Source organism: Molothrus aeneus, chromosome 6 (assembly GCF_037042795.1).
Source record: "Molothrus aeneus isolate 106 chromosome 6, BPBGC_Maene_1.0, whole genome shotgun sequence".
NCBI classification, from domain to species: Eukaryota; Metazoa; Chordata; class Aves; order Passeriformes; family Icteridae; genus Molothrus; species Molothrus aeneus.
Window position 1 is genome coordinate 8212444 of NC_089651.1, and position 27962 is coordinate 8240405.

The window sequence follows — 27962 nt, forward strand, 5'->3', positions numbered from 1 at the left end:
CCCAGAGCTGGAGAGAATGAACTGCCTTTTTTCTTGCAGTACACAGAAAATATTCCAGAGGAAGAAAAAGAGAAAGCTTCATCTGTATTCACAGAAAGAGAAATATATATATATATATATATCTCATATCCTCAGGATGGAGATCTAATCGTGGAATGGGTGGGATGCAGTTCAAATCTCTTTGTCAAGCATAAAGTAAAAAAAATTAAAATTTTATATATATACATATATATATATATACACATATATATATATTCATAGAATTATAGAACCATCCAGGTTGGAAAAAGATCACCAAGTCCAACACTACAAGGCCCCCCCACTAACCCATTACCCCAGGTGCCCCATCCACACAGCTTTTAAATCCCTCCAGGCACGGGGACTCCACCACTGCCCTGGGCAGCCTGGACCAGGGCTGGACCATCCTTTTAGTGAAGAAAATTTTCCAAATATCCAACCTAAACTTCTCCTGGCATTACTTGAGGCCATTTCCTCTCAAATGTGATGGGACCATCTTGAAAACAATGTATCGGGTAGGCATCAAATGCTGACTGTGTGCCATTTATGTTGCAATAAAAAATAAACAGAATAATAAAAAGGAGCATAATAATAATAATACATTTGTACTGAATAATAATATTAATTATAGTCTGAAAGAGGCTAATCACAGGAGCTAGTACTCATGAAGGGCTGTCAGTACACTGATGTTTCTGTAGCATGATCTGCCACATTCTCCTACCCAGAAGCTTTTACTTCCTTTTAGAAAATTCCAGCTGGAGAAGGTAATTAAATCTGTGATATAAACATGTTTCAGTGAGTTTGTTGGGTTGAGTTATTCAGATCACTAAAGCAGTACCTCTGGTTTAAATAGCACTGATGAGTGACAGGTACAGAAAGTGTCTGTAAAATGGGAGTAGAGTCATCTGCTGTTAATGTGTGGTCACAAAACAGAACTCATTCATTGGAGACTTTTTAGAATTTGGGAAGCAAAAAAGGGAATAAATGAGGAAAAGCAAGGTAAATCTTACAGTGCACGTCCCAGCATCATCCACAAGCCTGACAACTTAGGCCTGGGGAAAAGAAACAGTGGCAAACTAACAACCAAAAAGCAAGTTCATATTTGTTCCCTTTCCTCTCCTCTCTTTATAGCTCTTTTTGCCCCCTAAGAAAAGACTCAAGCTTTTAATCTCAAAACACTTCTTCAAAATTACAATACCCCAAATCAACAGTCACACAAATGACTACACAAATTTTATACCATAAAAAGAAAAAAAATCCTCTTAGGTTACTAGGTTCTGTAGCAAGAATTTCATAGATTACAATCCCCTTCCACAAAGAATTCCAAATATTCTGCTGGAATTAAACTGGGGGAAGTGGATTGCTACATTCCTGCAGCTTTTAAACAGTTGGAATGTGTCCTAAATGAAACATAATACAGCAAATAACAAAATGATGAGCTTTCTCAGAAGGACAAGGACTGCAAATATACATTATTACCTTTTAAAAGAAGATGCTTCCTACATATATTGCTAGTTTTGCAATTTGATAAAGCAGCTGGGGAGAAATGATATTAAACACATAAATTTTCTTTGTTTGTTGTATATTGATTGCAGTGAATTAGATTCAATCTACAGCTACTTTGTTTTGGTTTTGAGAGCTTGTTTGGAGTCAGTTGGCTGCAAAAATACCATTTTGCCAAGCCCCACTGGCACAGACAGGGGAGCAGAGTCGATGAATGCGTGAAGAGTTATTTTGGCAAAATGACTGACGTGGGCAGCCGGCGGCCCAATCCCATCTCCCACCCGCAGGGATTGCTGCTTCCTGCTGGCAAGGGCCACCTCCAAGGCAGCTGGAGCCTTTTCCAGCGGGGGGCAGGAGCCAAGGCTGGGTGGGAAGGGGTGCAGGGCTGCCTGACCACCCCTGTCCCTGCCAGGATCTGTATCCTGGCTGCACATCCCGGTATTTCTCCCAGTTGCTTGGAGACAGTTGCTGTGTTACAAGTCAACTGGAGCTGTAAAACAGCACCACGGGCACTGATTGGTGATACTCTGTCAAGGGGGATCTTGTACTTGCTGACTGCTCACAGCTCTCTCCCTGCTCTTGAAGATGCAGAGATTTAGGTACTTCAGAGGGAATGACTTAGGAAGGTTTCTGTCCTCACTGATACATTTGTGATCCGTGTTTAATACCAAATGAAACCTGAAACTGCACTGATCATTTCCCAGTGTTGAATTTTGCTCACAATATTTTTCTAGTTGCATGAAAAAATGTGGAGATTGTCATTATACAGGACAAGGGAAATATTTTATACACTTGCTCAATAAATAAAGGGCATATTTTACAAATTAGTAGCTGCATTTTGATCTTGCTCAGTATTTGAATATATTAAATACATTTCCCTGTTATGCTTATGAATCTACACCATGTGCCAGAGCTACCTGATGTGAAACATGAAGAATTTAATTTACTGCCGCCCTTTCTGTCCCTTAGCAACTTATCCTCACTAAAATTTCTGACATCTTTTGCACTTTGCATGCATGTATTTTAAGCCAACCAGGAATTAGAGGCACAAATACATTTAACAAACAGAAAGCAGAAATACAGGATCCCTGAGTCCTCTGCAAAGCTGCTTTTTGGTCAGCCCCAGCACATCCTGGTGCCCAGGGGGATTCCTCCCCAGGTACACTTCCTTTGACATACTCAACACTGGCATCCCCTGCTCTTCTAGTTAAGCTCCAAATGCTTTACTGGTTTTGAATTATGCCCAAGATCCTATATCTGATCATTGTTGTACAAATTTAACAGGACAGCTCACAGAGCACAGCCCTCAAAAACTGTGCTACTTTTCCCTGTATTTTGAAATAAGGGAATTTATTTCTACCCTTTATTTCATATCCCAGGAGGTCCTTTTCTCTTACTACACAATAAGCTGGTTTTCAAGCACATCTTTCCCAATGTCCAAATGAAAGCTGAAACTGCCAAGGTAGTTATTCATACAACCACCAATTTTTTCCAAAAACATGACTTCCCATTTTGGAATCACTAAAGTTGGAAAAGCCCTCCAAGATCATCAAGTCCAACCTTTGACTGAACACTACCATGCCCCTGAACCATATAACGAAATGCTAAATTTTGGCTCCTGAAAGCTGGTGGGTTTTTTAATCCCTTTTCTAGCAATTCTAATCTTTCTGACACCAGCACCAGCTCTCCAGCTGTGGGAACATTCCTAACTCAGTTCTCAGGCTGTTTCTCTAAGTGCCCTGAGGAAGGAGCCATATCCCAAACTCCTCCATAGTTGGACTATGACTAAGAAGCCTCTGAGGTTTCCATCAATAACATTCTCTTTCAACAACATTGCCTTTTAAAGGTCCATCATCCTTCAGGTCTGCTGACCTCTGGCAGACCTCCCTGTTTCTGGCACATTTGAAAGAAAAACATCTATCATCAGATTTTTATGCCTTTGGCTACCTCTTCCCTGAAATCTATTTTGGTGAGCCATAAAACAGACTTTTAACTCTGCAGGGATAAAGTCTTTTCTCCCTTGTTCATATTTCCAGTTTTAAACTAAGGCTTCCTAATTCTTAGTGACACTGTTTAGAAGCCATTTCACAACACTGTCTTTTTGGTGGCTGCACTCCTAATAGACAAAAAATGAGGAAGGAAATAAAAAAACCAATCAGATAGCTTTTGTTTTAAAAGGTGTCTAAGGCAGGCTATGTAGAAGGATACTAAATTTCCAGTCTCAGAGCAAATAAAAATACTTGGAGAACCAAAGAGAAATCCTGTTTAGCTTAATTCAGAAAAATGCTTTAATTTTGCAAACCAGGTATTGCTCTGGAATTGTTTAATTTTTCATCCTTGAGCTTGTTGTAGCAAGGGTTATCCTGCCACATGCTGGGTAAGGCTTTCTGCAGAACCATCAATCCACATAAAGTGTATCCAGACAGCTCCTTGGACACCAACCCAGGACAATTTTGAGAGCTCTCAGGAGCTTTTTGGTCAGCCCCAGCACTGTCTCTCTTACTAAACTGATGAGGCAGCACTTCTCTGTGAAGCCAATTCTTTGCAGAAATATTTCATTATAATCTAGCTTTTCTGCTACTTTTCTGCGTCACAGAGACCACCAGCTCAGTCCTCCTAGAATGGATGGCTTGGAGCGGCCAAATTTCTTTTCAGACCAAGCAAACCCAGTGCAATTTATCCAAAAGACCATTGATGGAATTAGGATATTTTAGTGACAAACTGAGTCACAAATGCACGATTCACAACCGTTAATTTATTAGGTCACATAACAGAGAAAGAATTTGATGGTAACACTATAACACAGCTGTTTTATTTCAGAGGTGGAACGAGGCCAAGGATTGGATAATTGTGCTGCTTCAATTAGTGGTGAGTGGAGAGCTGGTGAAGTGGCATTGTTTGCTGCCAGGCAGGAAGCCCGGGGAAGCTCATTAACCAGCCTGAGGATGGGAAGGGCTGGGGGGCTGATCCTCAACAGGCCATGGCAGCACAGCAACAGCAGGGACCTTCCTTTCCCTGCACACTGAGCACAGTCAGCAGCAGCTCAGCCTAAAATCCGCATTTCCCAGAAAACAAACACCCTGCATCTTCCAGTCATAGGATATTGGGCAAAATTGCCTGGGCCTACGTAGAGATCTCAAAGAATCATGGAATGGTTTGGGATGGAAGGGATCTTGAAGGTCATTTAGTTTCAACTCCACTGCCATGAGGGAGACACTTCCACTAGGCCAGGGACACCTTCCACTAGAACAGAAATCTGATGAAGAGTCTCACAATCAGCATCTGTGGTCTTCTGTCCATTTCCCTGGAAATTCAATCCCACACACTTCTCTTTTTTTGTTCATTTCCCTGCATCAGAAGTGTTTATTCATCCTTCCTCTGCCCTGCCTTTATCAAAATACAGTCAATCCTATCTCCATGGCAGTGATGGGCTGTCAACATTTTAAATAATGTTACCATAACTCAGCTGTCCACAGCCCCCAGCTCTTGGGGCAGGACTAGGGTCCTATGGAAATCATTCCCTGCAGAAGTTGGGAAGCTTTTTCCTCAGCCAAGGAAAAGAGCTCACATTGCTGTATTGTGTTGCCACTGCAAATCTCTCCCTTGTAGGACCCAGACAAGGATGGAGAAAGGTTGTCAGCATTAACCACCATGGTTGCCATTCTTATCTGACCTTGGGAATGAAGGGGAACAGGGGAAAACAACAAATCATTCTCTGTATTTTTCAAACTGCTGGAAAAAAATTGTCAGAGGGAGAATCATATCATCTTCCTTTTTTATATTCTCACCTCCTTAGAAAGCTTATTCATATCCCTGTCTCTATTTAGGCTTCCTAACACGTACTCATCGGTGCATTTTTGGAGGGGCACAGGGAAAAGAGGGGCAGGGGAGGCTCTGCTCCCCAAAATCACCCTCCTGGCTGGCTGAGAAATCAAAGGGTTAACAGTATTATTATTATCATTATCATTCCTCACCACTTGCATTACTCAGAAAAATCCCAGCAGGCTGCCAAAGCTGCCACAAAACATGAACAGCCTGAAGAGATGGATACATATGGTGGCTGAGGCAGCTACATCCAGCTCAGGCTCCCACTGCCACGAGGAAAGCTCAGAGAAAAGGGATCTCTCCAGACCACACAGCCCCAGGAATGCCTGGAAAACGTGACAGCCCTTCAGGGAGTTGGACTGGCATTGTTCTGTTCCAGCTCTCTCAGTGTTACTGGGTTCTGAAGTTTATTTTGGGATTGAAATGAAGTGCAGAATTTGGACATCTCTGCTTGAACCAAGGGGTTATCTGCAGTCCCTGACAGAGGAATCTGAGGGGACATCTGGCACTAACATCAGGATGACAAGGCATGGAGCAATGATAATGCTGCAAATACAATCAATGGTTTCACCTTTTTAAGAATTCCTCCAAAAGTGAGGAATTTAAGTAACCAAAATAATTTTTAAAGGATTGGCCAGCCTTCCCAGATGTTAGAAAGTGCTGGATTTATGCTTTTTCCCACATATAAACAATATGTTACCAGCCTAACTCCCATTTTTTACTGTTGATAATCTCTGAGTGATTCAGTGCCTTGATACAAAGCCATAAATCTGACAATTTTCAAACATTCAATTTTTCAAAACATGTACTGCCATTGCCCTCCTACTGGTTTTATGTGGAAACACATGGACTAGATTTATCCAGCCCAACTTATATTCCTGCCTGAATGTCCTCTGAGCATTTGTGTCTCTAACCTGGGACAACCAGGCCCTTGGATTTATGCCCAGCTGTGACCTGAAGTCCCCAAGACTGAAAGAATTTCTACAAAATTTCTGAAGAAAAAAAAAAAATCACTATTTTATTTTGATTTGCTTAGCCCAGAGTCTTTATTCCTTCTGGAAATAAGTTGCCATGCATTTTCTACCTTGCACAGTAAGTTTAGTAAACATTACATTTTAAATGAGGTTCTGTAATTCCAAGTCTAAGTCTAACCGCTTTCCTTCAACCACTCCTAATATATCCTAAAATCCCAAGAGAGCCATTCAGCAAAGGTGTTGTTAACTTGCAAATACAAAGTGGATCCTCAGGTTGATATCTTAAAGCTTTATTCTGCATCACAAAACATCTCAGTCTGTTAAACCGTTGGATCAAAATGTCTCAGTAGGCTGATAGAAAAAAAAAACAATTTGTAATCACTTTTTTCCCCATTTTCTTGTTTTCTCCCCATCTCTTTCAACTTTTGAGATTACATTTGTAAGAGTTTTCCTTCCTGATTTATTTTTCCTCATTAGCAAGAAGATTGACAAATGAAGAGAAGTATGCTGGGATTACATTTCATCTATTTTTGGTCTCTCTGCCTGTCTGATAGCAGCTCATCCACTACTTGGAGGATCTTACTCCAAATCAGAATGAAACACTCAAAGCTGAACTTAGCAAAAGATGAGCAGAGGGCAGCAAGACAGGATCTTACAAAACCTTGTAAATACAGATTATCTATGCTGAAAGCATCAAATAAAATCAACCCCTTCTTGTGGTAGAAGCAGACAGGGCTTGCAGGGAGCAGGAGCATCCTTTGGGAATGGGTTATTGAGCCTAAGCTTGCACACATCACTCCAAACTCCACATTAAGCAAATTCTCAAGTCCGCAGACCAAAGATCTCATTTTATGTTTAGTATATGAAGGACCAGATGGGCAGGAACCTTCCTACAACTACAGACCAAGTGATTTTTTTAATGTCTGTCACTGTAACAGGGCAGTTTTCAGAGTAAACTTTGTGCTGAGAGAGTTCCCAGTGTGCACGGGAGAGACCAGGAACCAACGTGAATCAAAACTAATTAAAATAATAATTCAAAAGAGACATTTCTCCCAAAGACATTACTGCAGAACAATAAAGAAATTGCTGTGCAAACATGGCATATTTTATTGAAGACAGCATTTCTTTACTCAGATCCCTATGGACTAGAAACCAAAGTCCAAAGTGGGAAGAAAAATGTTCCTTGTCTATAGAATATTATAAAATTGAGATATTAGAAGGGAAAAAAATAAAGCCAAAAAAAGACCAAAAGCAAAAAACAACAAACCCTGATATTCTCCCATGGAGACAAATAAGTAAGAAAAAGAGTTTTCTAAATGTGGATTTGCACATTCATGCCAATTTGAAAGTTAAAGCTTAGAATGGGTCATACCTCTCCCAAAAACTGCTGTCATGTCACTGATCTGTGCTGATTATGAGTAACTGTGTTAAAACTATCTGGGTGGATAATTGCCTGGCAGCAGCAGTTTTGCATATAAGATTGTCACCAAAAAAAAAAATTAAAAATAAACAACTTTTACATCTTACTACATCAAAAGGTCTTGAGAAATATGTAAATTGGATTAATGAAATTCATTTGTACATTAAAAGCAGCAAAACAGAAAATATAAAACTGCTTAAAATATCAAATGTTTTTTAATATTCGGAAAGTCAAGCTGAAGCTTCAATAGTAATCCAGCAATTAGATATGGGTTAGTATGCAAATGGAGGAGGAATTTCTCTCATTAAAAATTCCTCTGTAATGTCAGGAAGGTGGCAATATTCCTGTGTGGAAAACCTATTCTTGGTGACTTTTACAACAGTGTCAAATATCGTACCAGTTCCATTTTTATGTTCCAAACCCTTCCCTGTTTTCTAAGGTTAAAGACAGGAATTTACCCATTACATAATCCCTTCAGAAATGGAAAAACCTACCCAAACAATCTTCCTATTCCAGCAACAGTTAACATTAGAAGATCCTAATCTACCCAAAGAAATCAAACCTTCATTTCAATCTGCCTTGAAAAAGGACAAGAACAAGTCAGTGCCTGAATGACAAGATTTAGTGTAGCTGCTTTAGGAGCATTTGAATAGGTCAGAGAGGATCCAGCCACAGCCACGGGAAGATTCATCCACTATGGAAATGTTCTGAATCCAGCATTTCCAGTGAAGCAGCTGAAACATGAGCACTTGGACAAGGCAACTGCAGAAAGCTGGAAATGCCTCACAGAATCCTAAACCCCTGCAAGTAATGCCAACTTCTTTGCAAGGAGAGAACCAGAGCATGGTTGAGGTTGGAGAAACCCTCAAAGACCACTGAGTCCAACCACTAACACAGCACTGCCAAGGTCACCACTGACCCATGTCCCAAGTGCCACCTCCACATGGCTTTTAAATCCCTCCAGCAACGGTGGCTCCACCACTGCCCTAGGGAGTGTTCCAGGCCCCTCTTCCTGGGGAGATATTTTGCCTCATATCCAATCTAAACCTGCCCTGGTCCAACTTGGGGCCTATTCCCTCTTGTCCTGTTCCCTGGGGGAAGAGGCAGTGGCTGTCATAGCCTTCAAATGGCAGCAGTTGCCCAATTTGGCATTATTTGCTATGATTCAAGGCACGAGCAAGTTTCTTTACTCTCAGAGCTGCCAAAGAGAAACACCAGGTCTCAGGCCTGAGGTTTTCACACCTTTACACATGGAACAAGACCCTTCCAGGGAAAACCACCTTGATCAATCCCTTGGGGAGACCAAATAGGAATGAGTTCAGGCACCCAGGTTTGGGGCCATACCATGAGAAAGGAGCAAAAGGACCAAAGTTCTGAACAGCACTTCTGCAGAGGTTTGCTTGGGATACAAAGAAACAGGAAAAAAATTGCAGGAAAAGGAGAGAGGGAGATGCATATTCCTAGTCTTTGTGTCTTGGATAACAGCTACCTCCATCATTTCCAGCTCTGAAGAACCACCACTTTTTTAGGCGTGCACATGATTTCTATTAAATATCTCCAAACTATTCTAAAAATGCACAGGGAATTATGGGAACCAAAGAGCTACTCCTGGACAAAACCCATCTTCAATTCCATTCCCAATCTATCTGGTTTTGTACAAGCCAGCTCCAAAATAGCCACAATCAATAAGGCATATTTTGATACAAAAAACCCAAGAAACTTCCACAAAATTATTACAATGGATGCATTGCTAGTCATTTAAAAACAATTTCCTCTCTAATTTAGGGGTTAAAGTGAGCCATAATCATCCCCAGTGTAAATAAATACACCAGATGCAGTTAAGAACTCACAAGCCTGTCAGCAATGACCATGGCTTCTCACAAATCTATCTGGTGCTGAAAAGTCACAGGTCAAGTCCATTAAGAACAATAGCAGTTGTTTGGAGAACAGTTCTGGAAGAAGGAATTGCAGTAAGAAATACCAGGGAGATTGATGTGGTGAAATAAAAAAGGATTCTTGGATTTTGCTGCTTGTATTTTTTTCAAATAAAATACAACATAATCAACACATGACTTTTGTATCTGCTCTGCAGATTTTTGTATGATATTTGTCCAGAACCAACCCTTTTTGTAACAGGCTGTAAATAAACCCTTCCATTACTTCTTTTTATGAACTTCCATGCTTCCAAATTTTCTCTTCATCAGCAAATAAAGGAACGCTTGGGTACCTACTCTTATCCTATCATCCTACACACTCATTCTTGAGAAACTTCCATGCATTTGCTATGACAATTTCCAGTGCTCTGATCAGCAAGACCTGAGACCTTCAAGTTCAGCCACATCCAGAACGCAAAACACAGGAGTCACCACTCAGCCATGAAGGCCACACAGGACAGCCTAATTTGATCATAGAAAAATTATGTTTTTCTAACAAGTGAAAAATTTCTACCACAAGATGAGAACAAGAAATCCACCTCCCCAGACAGCTGCCAGAATATATGAGGCAAAAATGAGGTAATGATAAATTATTATTATCCTTCATTGTTGTATACAAGAGTCTGTGAAGATTCCTATCAGTGGCACAACAGGATGTAAAATATTATTTCTAATCTGATTGATTCTAAGTACATTTAAATTTGCTTATTAGAGGAATGTGCTGAGCCACACAGTCACAAGGCATGGGAAATGCTTTGAAGGTAGAGAAAAAAAACTAGGCAGGGATTCCCTGGAAAGCCACCTTCTCCCTTACTGGTGTCCTGCAGAGCTGCACAGTAATTTCAGAGGAGCACAGCAGCTCTGAGGGGGATGGCCACCATTTATTGGGATAACTCCAACACTGAATATATCCCCATGTTTTTACCATTAGCCATCTTAGCAGGAGAATAGCAATGGGGAAGGAAGCCTTCTCCTGCCTTTTTTAAAAGCAGTTAATGGATTAAATGTGAACCCAGTCTTCTGTAGAGGACACATGCTAGAGATTGGATATAAAAGGAATTTTAATCAAAGGAATGCAGAGCTTCTGCTAGATCAGACCCAAAAGTTCAGAATGTCTTCAAATCAAGTGTTTCTGCAGTTCTTAGCACCCACACAGAAGCTGTGGGGAGCCTGCTGTGTGTACCAACATTAGGGATTTATTTAACCCGTCTGAAACCTCGAGAACAGTTTAGGAACCTCATTCCACAGTAAAGGTTAAAAGGGGATGACACTGAGGAAATCCAACCAAAACCCCCTAAATGAATACAGTACATGTCCACCTACAGAGTTCTCATTTGCTTTTTCCGATTTGGAGATAATAGCAAAGGTATATTTTCCTAGTAGGGGTCCATGAGTGAAGCTATTTTTCAGAAAACTTGAATTTTTGGGATAGGAAAGGTTACTGCTCCTGAAGCCTATGATGATCAGATGCTCCTACTCTTCCTTTTAACCTCTACACAGACTTGTGGCTCGTGAAACACAACCAGCAGATGAACTGAGCATTTCAGTGTCAGCCAAATTGATTGGCAGTCTCAGAACATGAAAACCTGTCCATAAACAAAGGAAGAAACCATGACACAACACATGTGATAGTATTTCTCCTGCTTGCAAGATGCATGCACCTCCCCCAGAAAAAGGAAAAACAAAGAAAATAAAGAAGGAAAAATTCCAGATTTTTAGATTAGTTCTGTCCTAAGCAATAGGAGTTGGCCAGTTCATTCTCCACCATTTGAAACAATTCATCTGCTTTCCCTCACCTGCAGTTTTGCAGGTTTGTAGCAACATCCTGCAATTAAAAGAAATGGTATTTTCTCCCCTTAAATACCAGGCACAAGTAGTGTTTTTCATATAGCTCCAATCCAGCAACCAGGTTTCCATAGTATCCAGAGACTAAAAAAAGCCAACGGCCTTCAGGGAAATTAATTTTAATAGAATGTCTTGTGGTAATTGCCCAAGCACACCACAAAAATGGCATTTATTTATTTGGCGTTAGTTTTAATACTTAACCCCAACACCTGAGAGCTGGAAATGGAAGAGATGCCTTGTTCCTGTGCTATTTGAAGAGAGGCTGGGCAGATTTCTGCACGAGTGAAGACCATCCAGAGCTGAGCTTTATGTGAATCACAGGATGGTCAAGGTGGCTGGATGCCACTGGATGGCTTCTAGGTTGCCAAGAACTGACTATTTATACTAAACAGCTTAACTTTATAAAAATTTGCCATTTTTAGAGGATTTTGTAGTAGGAATTTGGGGAAACAGTGGTTTTCATATTCACTAGGAGTCCGAAAGCTCCCTGTGGATATCTCCACACTCCACATGCAGTCCCACAAGCTTTGGCAGAATCCCTCAGGATAGGAATGTCAGGAAATTCTGCTAAAATACTGCAGGCCAAAATGCCTTAAAACTGAAAATGGAGAACTGAATGGACACAGAGTTAGTTCTACACATTGCTGCTGTTATCATCACAATTCCTTGCAAATCCTCCTCTCAAAGAATCATAAAAATGAGCTCTGAGTATCAAAGAGCTACTTGTTAAATTTTGGGGAACCAGAAGCCCAGTATACACCTCGTGGAGAGTGAAGGCAAAAGGAAAATACTTCTCAGTTCTGCTCATGGTCTGGAAAGTAAAGGGTTTCATTCTTGTCTGCTCTTTGTTCTTATTTTTAAGCGTATTACTTGCTTGTGTGTGAATTATCGAGATCCTTTAAGAACCAAATTACTTTTTGTCTGCCCATTTTCATGTATGCCAAAAAGAAAACTGTTTTAATGATGTATTTTAAAAATTAACCAAGATTTGTTCCTCTTTTTAATGAGCACACTGGCACATTTGGAACACCATCACTTCCTACAGGTTAGAGGATACACGCGAAAAACAAAAAGAACAATCAGAAACAGTTATGTACAGTGGGTTTGTGCACATCCAAAGCACTCTGAGAGCACAATAATTTCATTAAGGTGCCACCATCCCCTAAAGAAAAACTAAGAAAAAAACCAAACAAGCCCAAACCCTCAGTTACTGAGTTTAAGTAGAGAGAAAGTAAAACACTTCTCCATTAAGTAAAAAATGAATTCCCTCAGTCAGATGCTGCACAGATACACCAGGCTGTTCCACACTTGTACCACAGCTGCTCTTTTTCCAAGAGCCCATTGTCCCAACCCTCCAGTGCATCTGTAGCTAGGAGAATTCCAAAAGCAAAACAGGAAGAAAGTTTTCTTCAGAGTCTGAGAGCTTGCATTTTAAGCAGTGTCAGGGGCTTGCTGGTGCTTAATAGACATACTTTAGAGATGTCACCAAGAGGATGATGAGTAACTGGTTAATAGAAATAAGTTTTTTCCTCTAATGGTTGGTTAAATCAAAACTGTGTGCCATTTAAATATACAGATTTAAAAATAGTGGTGCCCAGCCTGGTGTATGTACATACATAAAGAATCCCAGAATGGTTTTTGTTGGAAGGAACCAAAGCCCATTCAGTTCCAAGCCCCTGCCCTGGCCAGGAACTCCCTCTCCAGAAACTCACACTGCAGTGCTGCTGCAGCTTTGGCAAACCCCTCATCATTAAAAAGATGTTTGTAGAGTTGATCCAAGCCCAGAGTAGGTGCTGTCTAGGAACAGAGCAGCTCCCAGCCTGGCTGTTCTCCTGCCAAACAGGAGGCTCCCTGGCTGGGCAGGAGCAGCAGCCAAGCTGGCAACAAAAAAATCCTCCTGCAGGACACTGAACCAATGTGGACCTGCCTCTGCTGGTCCCCCAGAAAGGCCTAAGTGTGAGAGCTAAATCCAGCCCTCAGAAATGTACTGAGAATGCTGGCTTTGCTGTCTTCCTCCTACACACAGCACTCTTATTAAGCACTGCATGGAGCTGGTGTCCATACTGCTGGGAGGAGAGGGGCAAACTTTCAGCTGCAACGTGAGAATTCTGGTTCTTACAAAGCCATTAGCAAAGCCTCCACTTATTTCCAAGAGAGAAAAAAGTATCGTGGTTCTCATGAGTCTGCCCATGAGGAAAAAAAAAAATAAATTTAGATTTCTCTCTGGTGGTAGAAGCAAGCAGAGTTCACACTAGAAATAAGAGAAAACACACCCAGAGGGTAATTAATATGAAGATTATCAAAGGATGGAAAGGTTTCTCTCTTGCTAAAAAGATTGGAATCAGTAGGAGCTGGCTTTGTAGAACCACTAATTCACCCAGCCACTGAATACCAATGTAAGGCATAACATTGCTTAAAATATTAATAATTACTAGAGTTTAAGCTACAACAATAAAGTCCAAAGTTTGCTTCCTACAGTTGTATAAAGTGCTTACTGGGATAAACCCAGTAACCTATTCCTAAAAAGGCTTCATTTGTGTATGAAGGTGGTTTTTTTTTAATATTTCAGATTTTTTAAATGTCTATTGCAACTTTTTACATGCAGTCAGAGGACAGATATCTTTAATACAATCATAAAATAATGCTGTAATAAAATGTTTATTTTCTACCCAAAACCAATTAAAGAAAAGTTTGTACTAGTAAATTGTATAAGCTTTTGAGGATGAAGAAATGCAGGCAGTTATACTACAGATATTTTGCATGTTTTAGCACAGGTACCAGTCCTGCAGCAAAATCATGACATTTCTTCTATTACCATTTCTGGCTTTTATCCTCAAATTAAACCTTGAATTTTGTCCTTTTGTTTTTATTTTTTAAATGAATAATTCACCAGGTTTATCTAGTTTACATATTAACTGGAATGTAAATAAGCATCTATGCTATTCCAAAGACAATAACATTTCAATTTCTCTAGAAAAATAAGAGATTTTATGGCACAATAATGCAAACTGCAATGCCTCATTTAGAGAACAAATGCATTGTTCTGGTAAAATATTGCAGAATTAACTTGGCTTTCTGAGTACTGGTAGTGTAACATTATTGTTTGTGTGACAGGGAAAATCCCCATGAGCCACATCAGGCAACACCTGCAGAACAGCTGCACACTCATGGGGACAACAAGAACAAATAGTAATCCACTGGGGGTTAATTTTAAAAGACACTCTATATCCTACCACACTAAAACCCTCCACAAAACTCTATTCTGAGTTAAAACAGGCCTTCCCGTTTAATGGGTTTCTTTACTCAAAAATGCTTAGAGTTGTTTATGTCATCAAAGCAAATCCCCAAAACAACCCCACCTTAAGTCATGTCTCAAGGCAGAACTCACTGAATTTTTCCAAACTTGAGCAGTTATAGTATAGAAATCCAGTCACTGATGAGTTATTAATGACCTACAAAGGAATTAGTGACAGTTGTAATTTTTTTAACCCCTTTCTTATGGAGACTGCAGTATTTAGCACTTGGCCTAATATGTTGCTTTACTTTTATCTATCTTTTTGATCAGACTGATATCAAGATTCAAGAAAACATCAACTAAAATAGTGAAAAATAACACATAGAGCAAGCTGTAAAATGTCAGCTATAACAACCAAATCATAACCATCCTTGTTTTCTTACTATTCATCAAAGCTAAGAAAAAAAAAAATCACATTGAATTGGCATCTCTTAAATTGCTTATGAAAATCCACATCTATTGACACCTGCCTTTACCTCACACTCCTTCAGCTCTAAAACTACTCCTGCACTTTTCCAGTACATTTGTCCTGTGCTCTATCCAGGAAAGCCACTACAAACTTCACAATTTTTATCACAAAAACCACGGCTGGGTTTGAAGCAAGGAGGAGACAAACCACACACTGTCAGAAATTTCCATGGAGACTCTGTGAGCACTGTTTCCAAGGGCAAGTGTAATGTTCATCTCTGAAGTCTCATGTTAAAATTAGTTGTACAGGTTGGACAAATCAGGAACTGCACATTTGATAAAAACTCAGTCATAAGATACAATGCCAGCTGTTCCAGGTAATCCCTACTCCATTTATCTGCTGGAGCAAAACAGAACCTTTTCTTCCTTTTTTGTATGGATCTTTTATTTGTTCTGCTCCACATATATCAAACCCCAAACATGAATTATTATAATGCCTCATAGCTGATACTGAAGTTTTCCGTCCTCCAGAAGATTCCAGACCATAACTGTACACAAAAAAATGATGGCCTGTCCTCCTGCCCTCGTGCTCTGCAAAGAAAGGATCTATATCTCCCTGTCAAACCTGTCTTTCCACAGTGAGGTTCCCCTCATCTCCATGACCCTGAGCCACCAAACCTCCTGAAGCAAGAATGAAGCATCTGCTCTGCCTCTCATTTTGCCCCCTGCCAAACTGAGCTCTCCCTTCCCTAACACCCAGCGCCTGCCACGAGTGTTAAAAAATAGCACTAATTAGGATCCTGGTTGCCCATTAACTCTTTTATTATTCATGTGACATTTATGATAAATGCCTGATATTACTTACAAATGGTTGAGCTGGCAGTTACACACAGAAGCATAAACTTCAGAGTCATGGTAGAAATCATTTAGCAGCAAGGCAGGCTGACTACACCAGGGCATACAACCACTTGCTGGCGTGTAAATTTAAATCTTTTAGTTCAACACAAAAGACAAAGTAGCTTGGCATTCCTGGAAGTGCAGGTGGAGTTCTATTTCAGCAGTCTTTTGCATCACTGTAAATATCTCTAAAGATGGCTTTCTCCATCCAGCCAGGGCTGTGCACTGCATGTTGGCCATAAAACAGAAAAAAATCCTGCCTTTCTCCAACAGCAAAGTCTCCTACAACAGCCAAGTTGTCATTTCTCAGGATTATCATAACCTCTTAATTAAGTTGCAAAATTCAGAACAGAATAAGCCCGATGAACATAAATTACACAGAAATGGATTTGATTTGCATGTAATAATGGCTTCTTTCAGAATTAATTACAAATATGCTGGAGTATGGATTAACGTCCTCCTGATTCAGCACTGTATGTGCATGTTTAGCTGCTCTTCTAAGCTAAGGCTAGGAGTAAATTGTCTAGACAATTAATTATAATTCTTCTCTCATTTGCCAAAAAAACAGTAAAGCTTTGTGCAGAATCAGCTACCCAGCCTTCTTCCACCCCTTCAGAGATCTTTAAAAGATCCATGAGCATATTTGTCATTCCATAATGAATTAAATTGCACATTGTTCACCATCCATTCTATCTGTGCAATCTGCCAGTACAGACTCTTCATACTTCCCTTGGATTAAAAGCCTAACTAGAAACCCACCTCTAAAAACACAGCCTTGTTTCAAAACCCCACCTAACAGGGACAGGGAGAGCTTTGGCAGGATCCCTGCCCAGGCATCGCAGCAGTTCCATTTGTAAGCTGGTTTCCAACGCTAAACGCTTCTCCTTAAGTAAACAAACAGCAAGGGAAATGTGCTCGAAGACAGAGATAAAAATGCATATCTATTTACTTTAGAAGCCTGCAAAGCCTGTTCTTTCACGGCTACAGTGTGAGGAAGTGGTGCAACTATTTAAATTCAGTCACCATGGGAGTTCAAGGCACGCTCCAAAAAAAGCTGCGTGTTGTACCCTCTCCTGCATGCAAAAGCCAGCTCTGCAGAAATAAACATTGTACCACCAGAAGTATTTTACCACCCCATACATGGGCCTGAAGAACAAGACATCAAATAATGTAAAATCAATAAATCTTACGACAGGGTTTGGCCAATCCATCCCAAAAGACCTATTTTCAGTACCCAATTTCACAGAACCACAGCATCCCTTTGCTGTTCATGAAGAGGTTGTGGGGGGAAAAGGAAGAAAAGTCCCAAATCATGATTTTGCTGTAAACTGCCCAGCAACACTCAAAAGGACAACCAACTTTTTAAACAAAACCTAAAACGCCAACAAAAACCCTCAAAATATCAAACATGAAGATATTTTTGGCATAAGTGAACAGAGTATTTAAATATACGCTTTTTATAAAGTAATTTATACTGCAATAACATTCATTGCTTTTTTTTTTTTGTATTTCAGTGTAGTGCTGGAAAAATTTAATTTCAAGCCAAAGCAATTTGCTTTATTCTCCATGGTTACTAAATGCCACTGGACCATGGATATTTCTGAGTGCAGAAATAGTTGTATAAAAAGTCATTAATTTTGGTTACTTCCCAAAAATATTTAGAAGAAACCAGAACTGATGGCCCACAGTAAATATTGAAATTCATCTAAATTTCAATAACTGAAAGAAGACTAGAACCTCCCAGATATCTCTGAGGGTGTATTCACAAAGGACAAAAAGAACAACCAGAAAATTCCCAGTCAGCCTGACCATTGTTCTCTGTCACTGCTTTCCTGAATGCTGCATGAAGTTTTAAATTGATCAAGGGAAGCACATCACTGGTGTTAGCCCACAGAACTTGCTGCTCAGAGGCATCCCACACTTTTTCCAGAGTCAATTCTCCACCAGGAACATCACTCTTTCCCCAACAGAGCACTGAGAATCAAATTTCAGGATCTCCTACCTCGATCAAAAAGTCTCCAGTTCTCAGGCCAGCTTGCCATGCTACTCCCCCTTCATCCACAGATTCCAAGTACTGCAAAGCAGGAAAGGCTGGAGTTGGGGTGAATTCTTCAATTGGTGTGTCAGCTTTAAAAATAAATACCACATTAAAAAAAGAAAGTTATGGAGTGCTTGCAAATACCACTTGACTACAGGCCTATCATTGGCCATTCCAATTTAGGGTTAAAAAATGGTGGGTGCTGGAAGTGAGAGGGATGTGCCTCACGGGAGATCAGGATGCTGGGGACAGAGTGCAACCCCCCTGCAATAGCAATCCACAGGTCTTCCTTGCAGAGGGGGAAATACCTGCTCCTTTCCTGGCACAAACCAAATCAAGCTGCACCAGGCAATAGCTGGGTTCTGATATTCCAGGATATTCAGTATTGGCTCAAGTAACCCTTTTGTGTGCCTGGCAGAATGCTGTAACTCTGGCAACATCCACCTAAAAATGAATTATGTGCTGGAGCCAGGAGAGAGCATCTGGCCAAACTAGAGGGTTGGGATGGGTGGCAAAGGATGAAAAAAAAAAATTTAAAAAAAATCAACCAGATTTTTTTTTTTCCCTCCTAAATTTAGATGTGCATAACAAAGAAGAGACCACTTTTTAGGAGAGGAGGCACAGCTGACCCTGTGACAGCCCTGCCTGCCCCTCTGTGTCACGTACACACACAGGCAGAAAAGTCCTTGGGTCTTTCACCTGAGCTGCCCCCGCTGCTACAGAGAAAATCTGGGGGAAACCACTGGGCTCAGCCAGAGGGAGTGAGCCCTGCTCAAAGCACTGATAACCCACACCAACACTCAGAGATAAGGCAGTGCCTTGGGCTTCCCTGCTTCAACTCCAGACATTTCATTTGGCTAAAAAACTGGCAAAGCTTTCCCAGCCCTGCAAATCCACAGTGGCACTGGTCTAGGTTTAGGGGTAGGGAACAGGGAAAGCAAAAGCCGTGTCCCAAGAATGAAGACATGGAATAATTTTCATGCTCAAGCAAGGCAAGGGAGAACCCATGTGAAATGAGGGGGAGCAAGAGATGGGACATACCATCACAAACATATATTCTTTTTTAAAATACAAAGGGAGCAAACTGCACTGCAAGTCAAAAAGCAAAGCATTAAATAGAATGTCTTTTTTAACTGGTAGGAATGCCACTGTGATGGATTTTAGCCTACAGAGAGGTGCCGTGCAGCTTAACATATGAACAGCTTTAAAAATGAGCACACTACAGGCCATGCAACATACGTGCAGCTTCTCAAGATATAAAAAAAGATCATATTTTCATACTAAAACTGCACCAATGTCACCTTGCAGAAGATCCACACCTATTTTAAACAAAACATCCCTCTCTTGTCTATTCCTATTCGCAGCCCTATTCAATCAGGCTGGCATTTGAAATAAAGCAGCAGCTTTTATGAGGAAAGCAGGTTTCCCACAGTTAAGTAAACTGCACAACGGAACAGATTAATGGCAAAATACTACATCCACCAGCATGAGAAAAATACAGGCAAAACTTTCTCCCCCCAAAACGATTATGCAGTGCTTCTCCCATGTAAAAATGCAAACTGCTTCAGAGAGAAAGCACCGAAATCCATCGGAGTAGTATAGCATACAGAGAATCCTGTTGTCTAGCAACCAAGTGCACCAAGAATAATTCCTGCTTATATTCTGAGATGTATAAATTTCTTCATGCCACTGCACATCACACACACACTCACACACACACAGAAGCACATACCTTTTGCCCCTCTGAGCACAAATCCAAATCCTTCATTGTCTTTTTTCTGCAGGACCACTGCCTTTTCTTCTATTATGCAGTCACTGTAGAGAGAATTCCGAGGATAGCGACCATTATTACATCCCTTCATCACCACTGTAGTAGCTGCTCCTCCAGTGTGCAGGTTCATCATCATCACAGCCCGTTAATCAAATAATATTGCAGTAACCAAGCATGGGAAAATATAGAACAAATAGCAGCAAGGGGAAGACAAAGACTAAGCTGGATGGTAAAAGAGAACATGACAAAGCAACTTAAAATGAATAAAAAAGGCAGAGAGGAAAAAGAAAGAAGAAGAAATCATGCATGGTGGTTTGTGTTCTATATGAATGACTGGATGAACATGTGATCATGTAATCTGTGGGCTAGCTAGGACTCTAAAAGGAAAAAAAGTAAGTGAACTGAACGACAGTATCATTAATAAACTCCTCAATCGTGGATGTACCAGATGCATCTTCTAGTGAAGCCAAAATGAAACCAACCAGAAGAAAAATGAGGCAGCATTTTAAATTTAAAGATAATAAATTATGATTTTCTATTAGCTAACTAAAAGGCACAAATATATTCTGAAAGCTATGCCTTGCATCAAAAGCCCTTTTTCAATCCTATTGAATGTTGCATGCTGCAAGAATCCCACATGATCATCTGACAGCCTACAATGCTAACAACGTGCAGCTGCCTTGGCGTCATCAAGCACAAATTTCCACAGCATCAAGAATCTGCATAATTGAAATAGTAACAAGGCATGCACAAGCAGGAAAACACATTTTCTAAGGAATATTTCCTGTCTCCTGATAAACAATTAATATTATAAAACAAGGAGATGGTATAAAGGACTATTTATGTAAGCAGTATTCCCTTAAAGAGAAAGTAGCCTTAGGAATCTCACTGTCATTGGCTAAGATAAAAGTGGAAGGCAGATGAAGAAAATGCACATTAAAATGGGACCTTTCAGATACAGTGAACGATCTGTAAAAGCCTTAAGGCGTTCAATATCTTTCATTAAACATGAAATTAATAAAAATAAGCTCAAAGAAAAAAAAAATTCAATGCTCTTTTAGGTACCAAAGAATAGCACAGCACGAGTTGCAGGGGTTAAGTTCACGAATTGTCAGCACTGCAAACTATGCTGTTTTAAAATACCTACAGAACTAGTTCAGATAGAAAGCAGTAAGAGCAAGTTTGCTTTCCTTAATTTTTTACTAGCCAACTTCTGTTCCCACTGGTCTGGTACAGAATCCAGTCCCCAAAGCAGTAAAAGCAGGAGAGACTGGATCTGCCTCAGGGCCATTAATAATCCCCAGGGGGAGGAGGAAACTAAATAAAGAGAAATTGTTGTGACCTTTTTATTTAAAGCTCTGAACAAAGAGAGGGATGATGATATCAGGACACCAATGGACAGCCTCCAAACTCCAGATTTTTCATGCATCACAGACCATCCTTTTGGTGCCTTTCCAGCTCTGCAGGATGAAACTTCCCATGGCTGCTGAAGCAATGATGTAAGGTTGTCTTCCAAATTGCAGAGTGTTTAACACCACACATGAATTCAAACTGCCACAGGGTGACTTTGTGGGCAAGAGATGGTCTCCATCAGCACCCATAGCTTTTGTATTCTCAACTTATTGTAATTTACTGTGTCTCTCAGACATTTCCTGTTCTTACAGTTAAAAAACTTCTGCTTCTTGAGAAAGCCCAACACCCTCCTGCTCAGGGATATCAGGATGGGATGGAATATGCAGCTCTCAGAGCCCACTGAAGCTCTCCATCAACATCCTGATGTTCTAGAAACTGACTGCTCCTGCCAGTGGATTGGATTATTTCCTTCATTTCACCACCCCATTCTCAAGGTGGGTCCCTGTGCTTATCCACTGAAGAGTCAACAGTGTTACTTTTTTTAATACTTGGTCAAATTAATAAAACCCATTCCCTTCAAGTTTCCTTGTAATCAATCAATAGCTTAATAGAGCTTAGAAGGCAACTTCTGAGATCCTAATTATAGCAAGAGTTTGGTTCAAAGAACCCCCTCGTGTCCCCTCCCTAGATCCCACCCTTGTGTCAGTTCATTTCCATACAGAATTCAGAAGTTTATCAGCTCAGCAAACTCAGGATCAATTCTCCTGGTGTACATCCAAAAACAAGAAAAAAGCATCCAGGGTCCTTCCTTCCAGAGCCAGCTAATGAAATGGATGGGCATTGTCAAGTCAGGCTCACTTCATCCTAATGTACAGATTAAAGGTATAAAAACCTCCTCTGATTTTCTTCTCATGTACAGCACATCTATTCCATAAACTACCCAGTTTTCTACTTCAGTTCATGTACTGAAAGCGGGGATGCAAAATTGCCAACATTTTACAAAATTATGTGCAAGGAGGAGGTGAGAGGGAAGGGAGGGAGAAGCACAACATGATTATTGGTGAGAAAACACACAAACTGATCTCTATTATTTGACAAATACAACTTCCTAATATAGAGTTACAGTCATAAAGAGAACAGCATCACAGCCTGGAAAGTAAAAAGATAGGCTTGAAAAAATCAGATGTGTAGCACTTCTTCCCATTTATGTTCCCTAGATGTAGGGAACCTGCAAAATCCTATGGCTTGAGTAGCTTAAACTTATTCAAGCAACCACAGAAAGCCAATTGATTCTCCCCACACACCTCAGTGCTGCTGAGCAAAGAACCAGCTGCAGGAAAAGGGGGGAAGACAAGCAATCACACAAAAAAAATGAACTGAATTTACAGCCTGCACACCCTTTCTCCCAGAAAATTTGCATTCCCAAGAAAAGGAAGCAGAAGAGGGGCAGGGTTTAACCTCTGACTCTTTGCAGTGCTGCTTTTTGCTGGCTTTGCCATTCCAGGGCTCTCTGTGCCAGCCAGGGTGGACTCTCCACTGAAGGTCTGTTCACAGTCCACCTGCTCCTGGCAGGAAAAGTGGTGCCAAATGTAAAACTAGGTCAAAATTTCTCCCCATGAGCCTTCTTGGCAGCATCTCTTTGATCCTGGAGGTGTTGTAAATACTTAGCAGCAGAACACAGGGTACAGCAACCAGTGACAAATGAAGGTGACATTACATTAGGAGCTGCTTAGAGGCCTGAGCTCAAGCAAGAAGGGAAATTTCTTCCCAGGCTCTTTCAGTACAGTGCACAGCTCTGTGTGAGGCCAGGCAGTCCCTGTTATCTGTGATATGCCAAATTTCAATAAGTAAAATCCCTGAAGTCCATTTCTGTCTCATCCCAAACAAAATTCAACAGCTTCCATTTCAGAGACGAGTCCTCAGAATATGACCAGTTCCATATGATAGTAATAAAATGAGAAATTCTAAAATCAATAGCTCATTATTTAAATAGGGCAAATGCTGCTTTGACTTTGGGCTGTGTAAGGCCAAGATTCATTGCAGGCAAAGTTAAATGCAAAAGGCATCCTATCAAGTGCAGGACACTTCTGTGTGGAGCACAGTCATAAAACTTCAGGTCAAAATAACAGTCAATGTAAATCTCTGCTTTACTCAAGCAGCAGATATTAGAAAACATGCTTGTTCATCAGCTCATGTACTTTCCTTAACCACTTAAGGCTCAAGAACTGTGCAGAGGTGTTACAATTTCCATAACTTTACAGACTGACCAATGGAGAAAGGGAAATAGAAGGATTTGCCCGTGGTCAGACAGATATGTAAGTTTTGAACTCAGCACTGTTCCACATAACAACCATCATTTGTGTGGGCTTTTCTAAACAGCAGGAATTTCTGCTTTGCTAACAGCCCATTGGGATAATATCTGAGAAAGGAAGGAGAAATGTCAAGTCTTTCATAAAGATCTGTATGAAGAAAATAAAGGTTGGAGTGCAGGTTCCTGCTGGAGGCAGGCCCACAAAACCTGGCTTCCTGTTCTCATCAGAGATAACTACACCCTATCTTAAGGCATGACTTATTCCACAAGCTAAAATACTAAATTACAGAGGTGAGACTGTCAGGACTACAGGATGTGTTTAGGCAAGTTTGTATCAAGTGTTTCATTGCTGATTTCAATCTGAAAAACAGCAAGTAGAGGGCAATCCACTCAAAATTATCACCATTATTGGGAAACAAAAGTGGTTATTTGGTATACTGTCAGTCTCCTCCTAAGGAGAGGAAAAAATGAATGTAAAAAGGAATTATTTTCCTCATTCCCTGCAGTCATCCATCCCCTGGAAACATAACCCAACCTTTTCAGCTTCAGTAGCCCAGCAGTCCACAAGCCCTTCAGTAAGGACTTGCTCTCCTCTTGAGTGAGAAGTGGACCTCGCTCTCTCCAGGCTCACTTCTTTCAGTTGGCCAAGTGAATCTAAATCTCTTCATTAGCCCTTTTTCTTCTCCTCAGCACTCTTGCAATTGCAATCCCTTTGAAAGATCTACTGAGTTCACAACTAGATACATCCTAGAAGAATAAAGTGTTCTGCCAGGTGCAATAAAATGATATCTAAATCATTCAATAAATTTATATGCAATGTCTGGAAGCAGTCACACTAATTCCTTTCAGGATAAGATGGCCAATTTATGGTGGTTATGCTCAAGCCAGAGAAGGGCATTTGGGAAATCTGTTCAACGGGAGGAGCCCTTTGTGCATTATCCAACAGTCAACCCCTGTTAAAGGCACATCAAAAATATTCTTTCCCTTTTTTTGGGAAATAACCTGTCGTGATACCACATAAAATGGATAGTATGTCTACAGCAAACCTTATTGTAGGATATAGCAAACTTTCAGTGGGAAAACATTTCCTGTTACTGCTGGAAGGGGTCAACCGTACAATTTATAGTCAACTACTCTAATGGCTTCAGGAGAATTGGCTAATCCTACTAATTAAGGCCTTCAAGATTAATGAAGACACTTCCTGTGATTGCTCAAGTTTCCCAGGCATCAATCATCCACTTTTAGGTCTCACAGAAGAGCTCCCACAGCTCTCCTGTGTCAGGCAGAGTAGCAATCACTTGCTCAAGAGGCAGCAGCTACAGCAGCGAGTGGGTTCTGTGCACAGCAGATAGGGAAATACACAGCCTGTCCCTAAAAAACCCACTGGCAACCCAAACAGAAACAGTGGGATGCAGCCAACTAAACAGTCAAGCTCACATTGACCTCTCCCTTCACAGCATCCTAGGATCCCAGAACTGGGGGGGTTGGCCCACTCTGTACAGCTGAGCAATGCTGATGTCTTATATGACAAATCTAATGATTTTCCTTTAGAACAAATGTTAATCTGGAAGTTTATAGCAAGCTGTGTTTGGGAGGAAAAAAATATTTCCAAATAGATGCCTTAGCACTTTCCTCATGGCAGATAGAACCTTGCATTAAAATAGAAATATTGGAGAGCAGCAAATTTTAAATTGATAAATTCCCTACTAGGCAGCTGAAGGTACAAGTCCAAGGAGTATGATCATGATACAATAATTAAAATATGACAGAGAAGGGATGAAGAGAATCACTTAGAGCTAAAAATTCTCCAAGCTGTTCTGCTATTTCATTTAAAAAAATAAACTGGAAAATCAGGGCTACATATGGAAGTGCAGCATGGACCCAAAAGTTTAGTACTACCTATGGACTAAGAAATCCAAGAGCAGAATCTTCACAGGCACAGACAATTGGTTGTGTGTCAGTGCCTGACTGGCACAGCTGGCACTCCAACAAAAAAACCCAGAGAAGACACACAAGACCACCATTACCACTGCTTGCACTCTCTGTTCCTCTCTGGCTTTATAATTTGTGGCAAACAATTTCAAATTACAACAGAAAGGACATGGCCTAATTTCTCCTTGGTAAACTTGGCATAGCTGTGTCTTCCACAGCTGGCTATGATCAAGCCAGATAAAGGAACAGGAAATAAGGAAAGATGCTCCAGCAATACTCCTGGAACCTACCCATATTCATATATTTGTATTTCCAATCTCCTGTAGCAGTGCTGTTTCTCAAGAGTTAGTAAACATCTTGTGGAGTTCTTTGATCATGAGAACAGCAAGGCTTCAGATTTTGCTTTGAAATCCGCTGATGAAAGAGGAATATGTCAAACTGTGGCTGTTTTAAAGACATGGACATATTCTCCAGTTCTGGATCTGTACTGCACAGGGAGGGAATCACAGGCTCCAGTAAAACCTCACAACCCATCTTCCACCTAGAAAAGGTGTTTCATTCACACTTCTAAACAAAGAATCAAGCCATCTTTATTGGATTTTGAACACTTGATACCCTGGGTAAAAAAAAGAGCAGTTCTTCACTAAGTCCCCAAACCCACAGTAATGTCACCCAGGAAGGGATTCAGTAAGAATTAGGAAGTCAGAAAGATGGTGCTGCTTAAAAAATCAAAAATCAACCATCATTTCAAGAAGATACCTATCTTAAAGAGACTAACACTGCTGTACACTTCAGTAGGTTTTTGCTACAAAACTTGACCAAAAAATATACATTTAAAAGAGAAACACTGAATTTCACAACAGAAGTGCACAGTAGTGGCACAATTTCTTTATGTAGATCCAAGGAGAAACTTGGTCTCTCTCTCTCCCCCTCAGTCCACATTCCTGTACTCAGCTTTTAATTGCACTTATTATCATGCTTTTTGGTGTGCAGAAGAAGGGGGTAGCCAATCTAAAGTAATACTTTTCAAATAAATCGATTTGGCTATTGGTACTTGAAGGTTGTTTCCCGGCTTTACCTTAAGTTGCTGAAACTGCAACAAGTAAAGTAAAATATTGATACAGCAAACCAGGAAGTCACCTTCTTGGAAAGAGAAATCATCCAGTAAAAGTCTGATTCTCTATTATGTAGGAATCTCAGGGTAGGATATAAAGGCAATAAAAAAAGTCAGTGGTAAATTCATAATCCTAAGCAAATGTGTATATATAGGGTATATATGTACCATACCCATGTATGAATGCATTTATGCACACTCAGAAAAACCCCAAGTATTTTAGCCTTTTTTAAGAGAAATGTTATTATTCTTTCACATCTGCACTAGTAGAGAGAAAACAAAAAATCACTGTGAGGAAAGTGGCAAAATGAACTCAAAAATAAAAGGTTAATTCCTCTGTATTAATTAATTTCATTTTTCTTTTAAAAATGAGCAGTCATTTCAAGCATCACACGAGCCAAAGTGAAAATCAGACATGCAGGCTATGGAACAGGAGAGTTGTATAGCCCAGAGTCCCTCTAACCCTTTCACACAAATGTTCCACCTAGCACAGGAATATTTTGGGTTCCAGGACACTCCACTTGCACCTGATACTTATCAGCAATTTTCAGGTTTGTTTATCAAGCATTTGAGCAATGTGAGCCTGGACTGTGGAAATATTAATATTCATTGCTAATACGATGAGCCTTGGGCAAATAGGCTGTCCAAACACTCACATATGTTTAGGAAACCAGGATATTTATCTAATAAACATTTCACTGTTTAGGTTTGTATTTTCCTACCCCAAACCAGCTGCAGTTCCACCCTCAGATGTTGCCACCAAACACAGAGAAACAGGAATTTTCTCCCTAATCATCTTAACATATTTAGATAAAAGGAATATTAAATATAGATGTTAAATCCACTGGTTTCTTATAGTTTTTTTTTTAATTCATAATTTTCCTGCTGTTTTTGCTAAAATTGGTCATTATTATCACAGACAACCTCAGTACCAAGGAGAGGAACATGTTCAGGGCTATCAAACAGGACAAGTGACAAAGGCAGAACAAGGAAAGTGACTTCAATCACACCTTGAGTTTAAAAGAAAATAAACATAAAGTGTTTTATTAACACTTTTTAAATGTGCTACAAGCCCTTTAAGGTAGCAGTTTGACCTTGGAAGTCTTTAAAACAATTATTAAACTCACAGTACACTTTGGTATCATAACTCTACTTGCTCTAAGAGAGTCTAAACAAAAATAAACTACAAAATAGGGGAAAGAAACTGGTGATTTCAGGACTGGTGCCAAACATGAGTTTCAGATTAGTTTTAAGGGACCCCTCAAGTTTTCCATCACATCCTGTTTGCTATGATGAGCAGGAGGAATGATCATCCTCCTGTCCT

At 40.3% G+C, this 27962-nt stretch overlaps 1 protein-coding gene across 3 annotated transcripts in view; it reads right to left on the reverse strand.

Moving 5' to 3' along the window:
• SHANK2 (SH3 and multiple ankyrin repeat domains 2) overlaps positions 1–27962 on the reverse strand; it is a 249980-nt gene that overhangs the window by 96972 nt on the left and 125046 nt on the right. For all 3 annotated transcript variants that reach the window (XM_066552106.1, XM_066552105.1, XM_066552104.1), the window contains 2 exons: positions 19890–19972; positions 18122–18246 (listed from right to left, as the gene is read on the reverse strand). In XM_066552106.1, coding sequence (XP_066408203.1) covers positions 18122–18246; positions 19890–19972 — 208 coding nt within the window. The remainder of the gene's footprint in view (positions 1–18121; positions 18247–19889; positions 19973–27962) is intronic.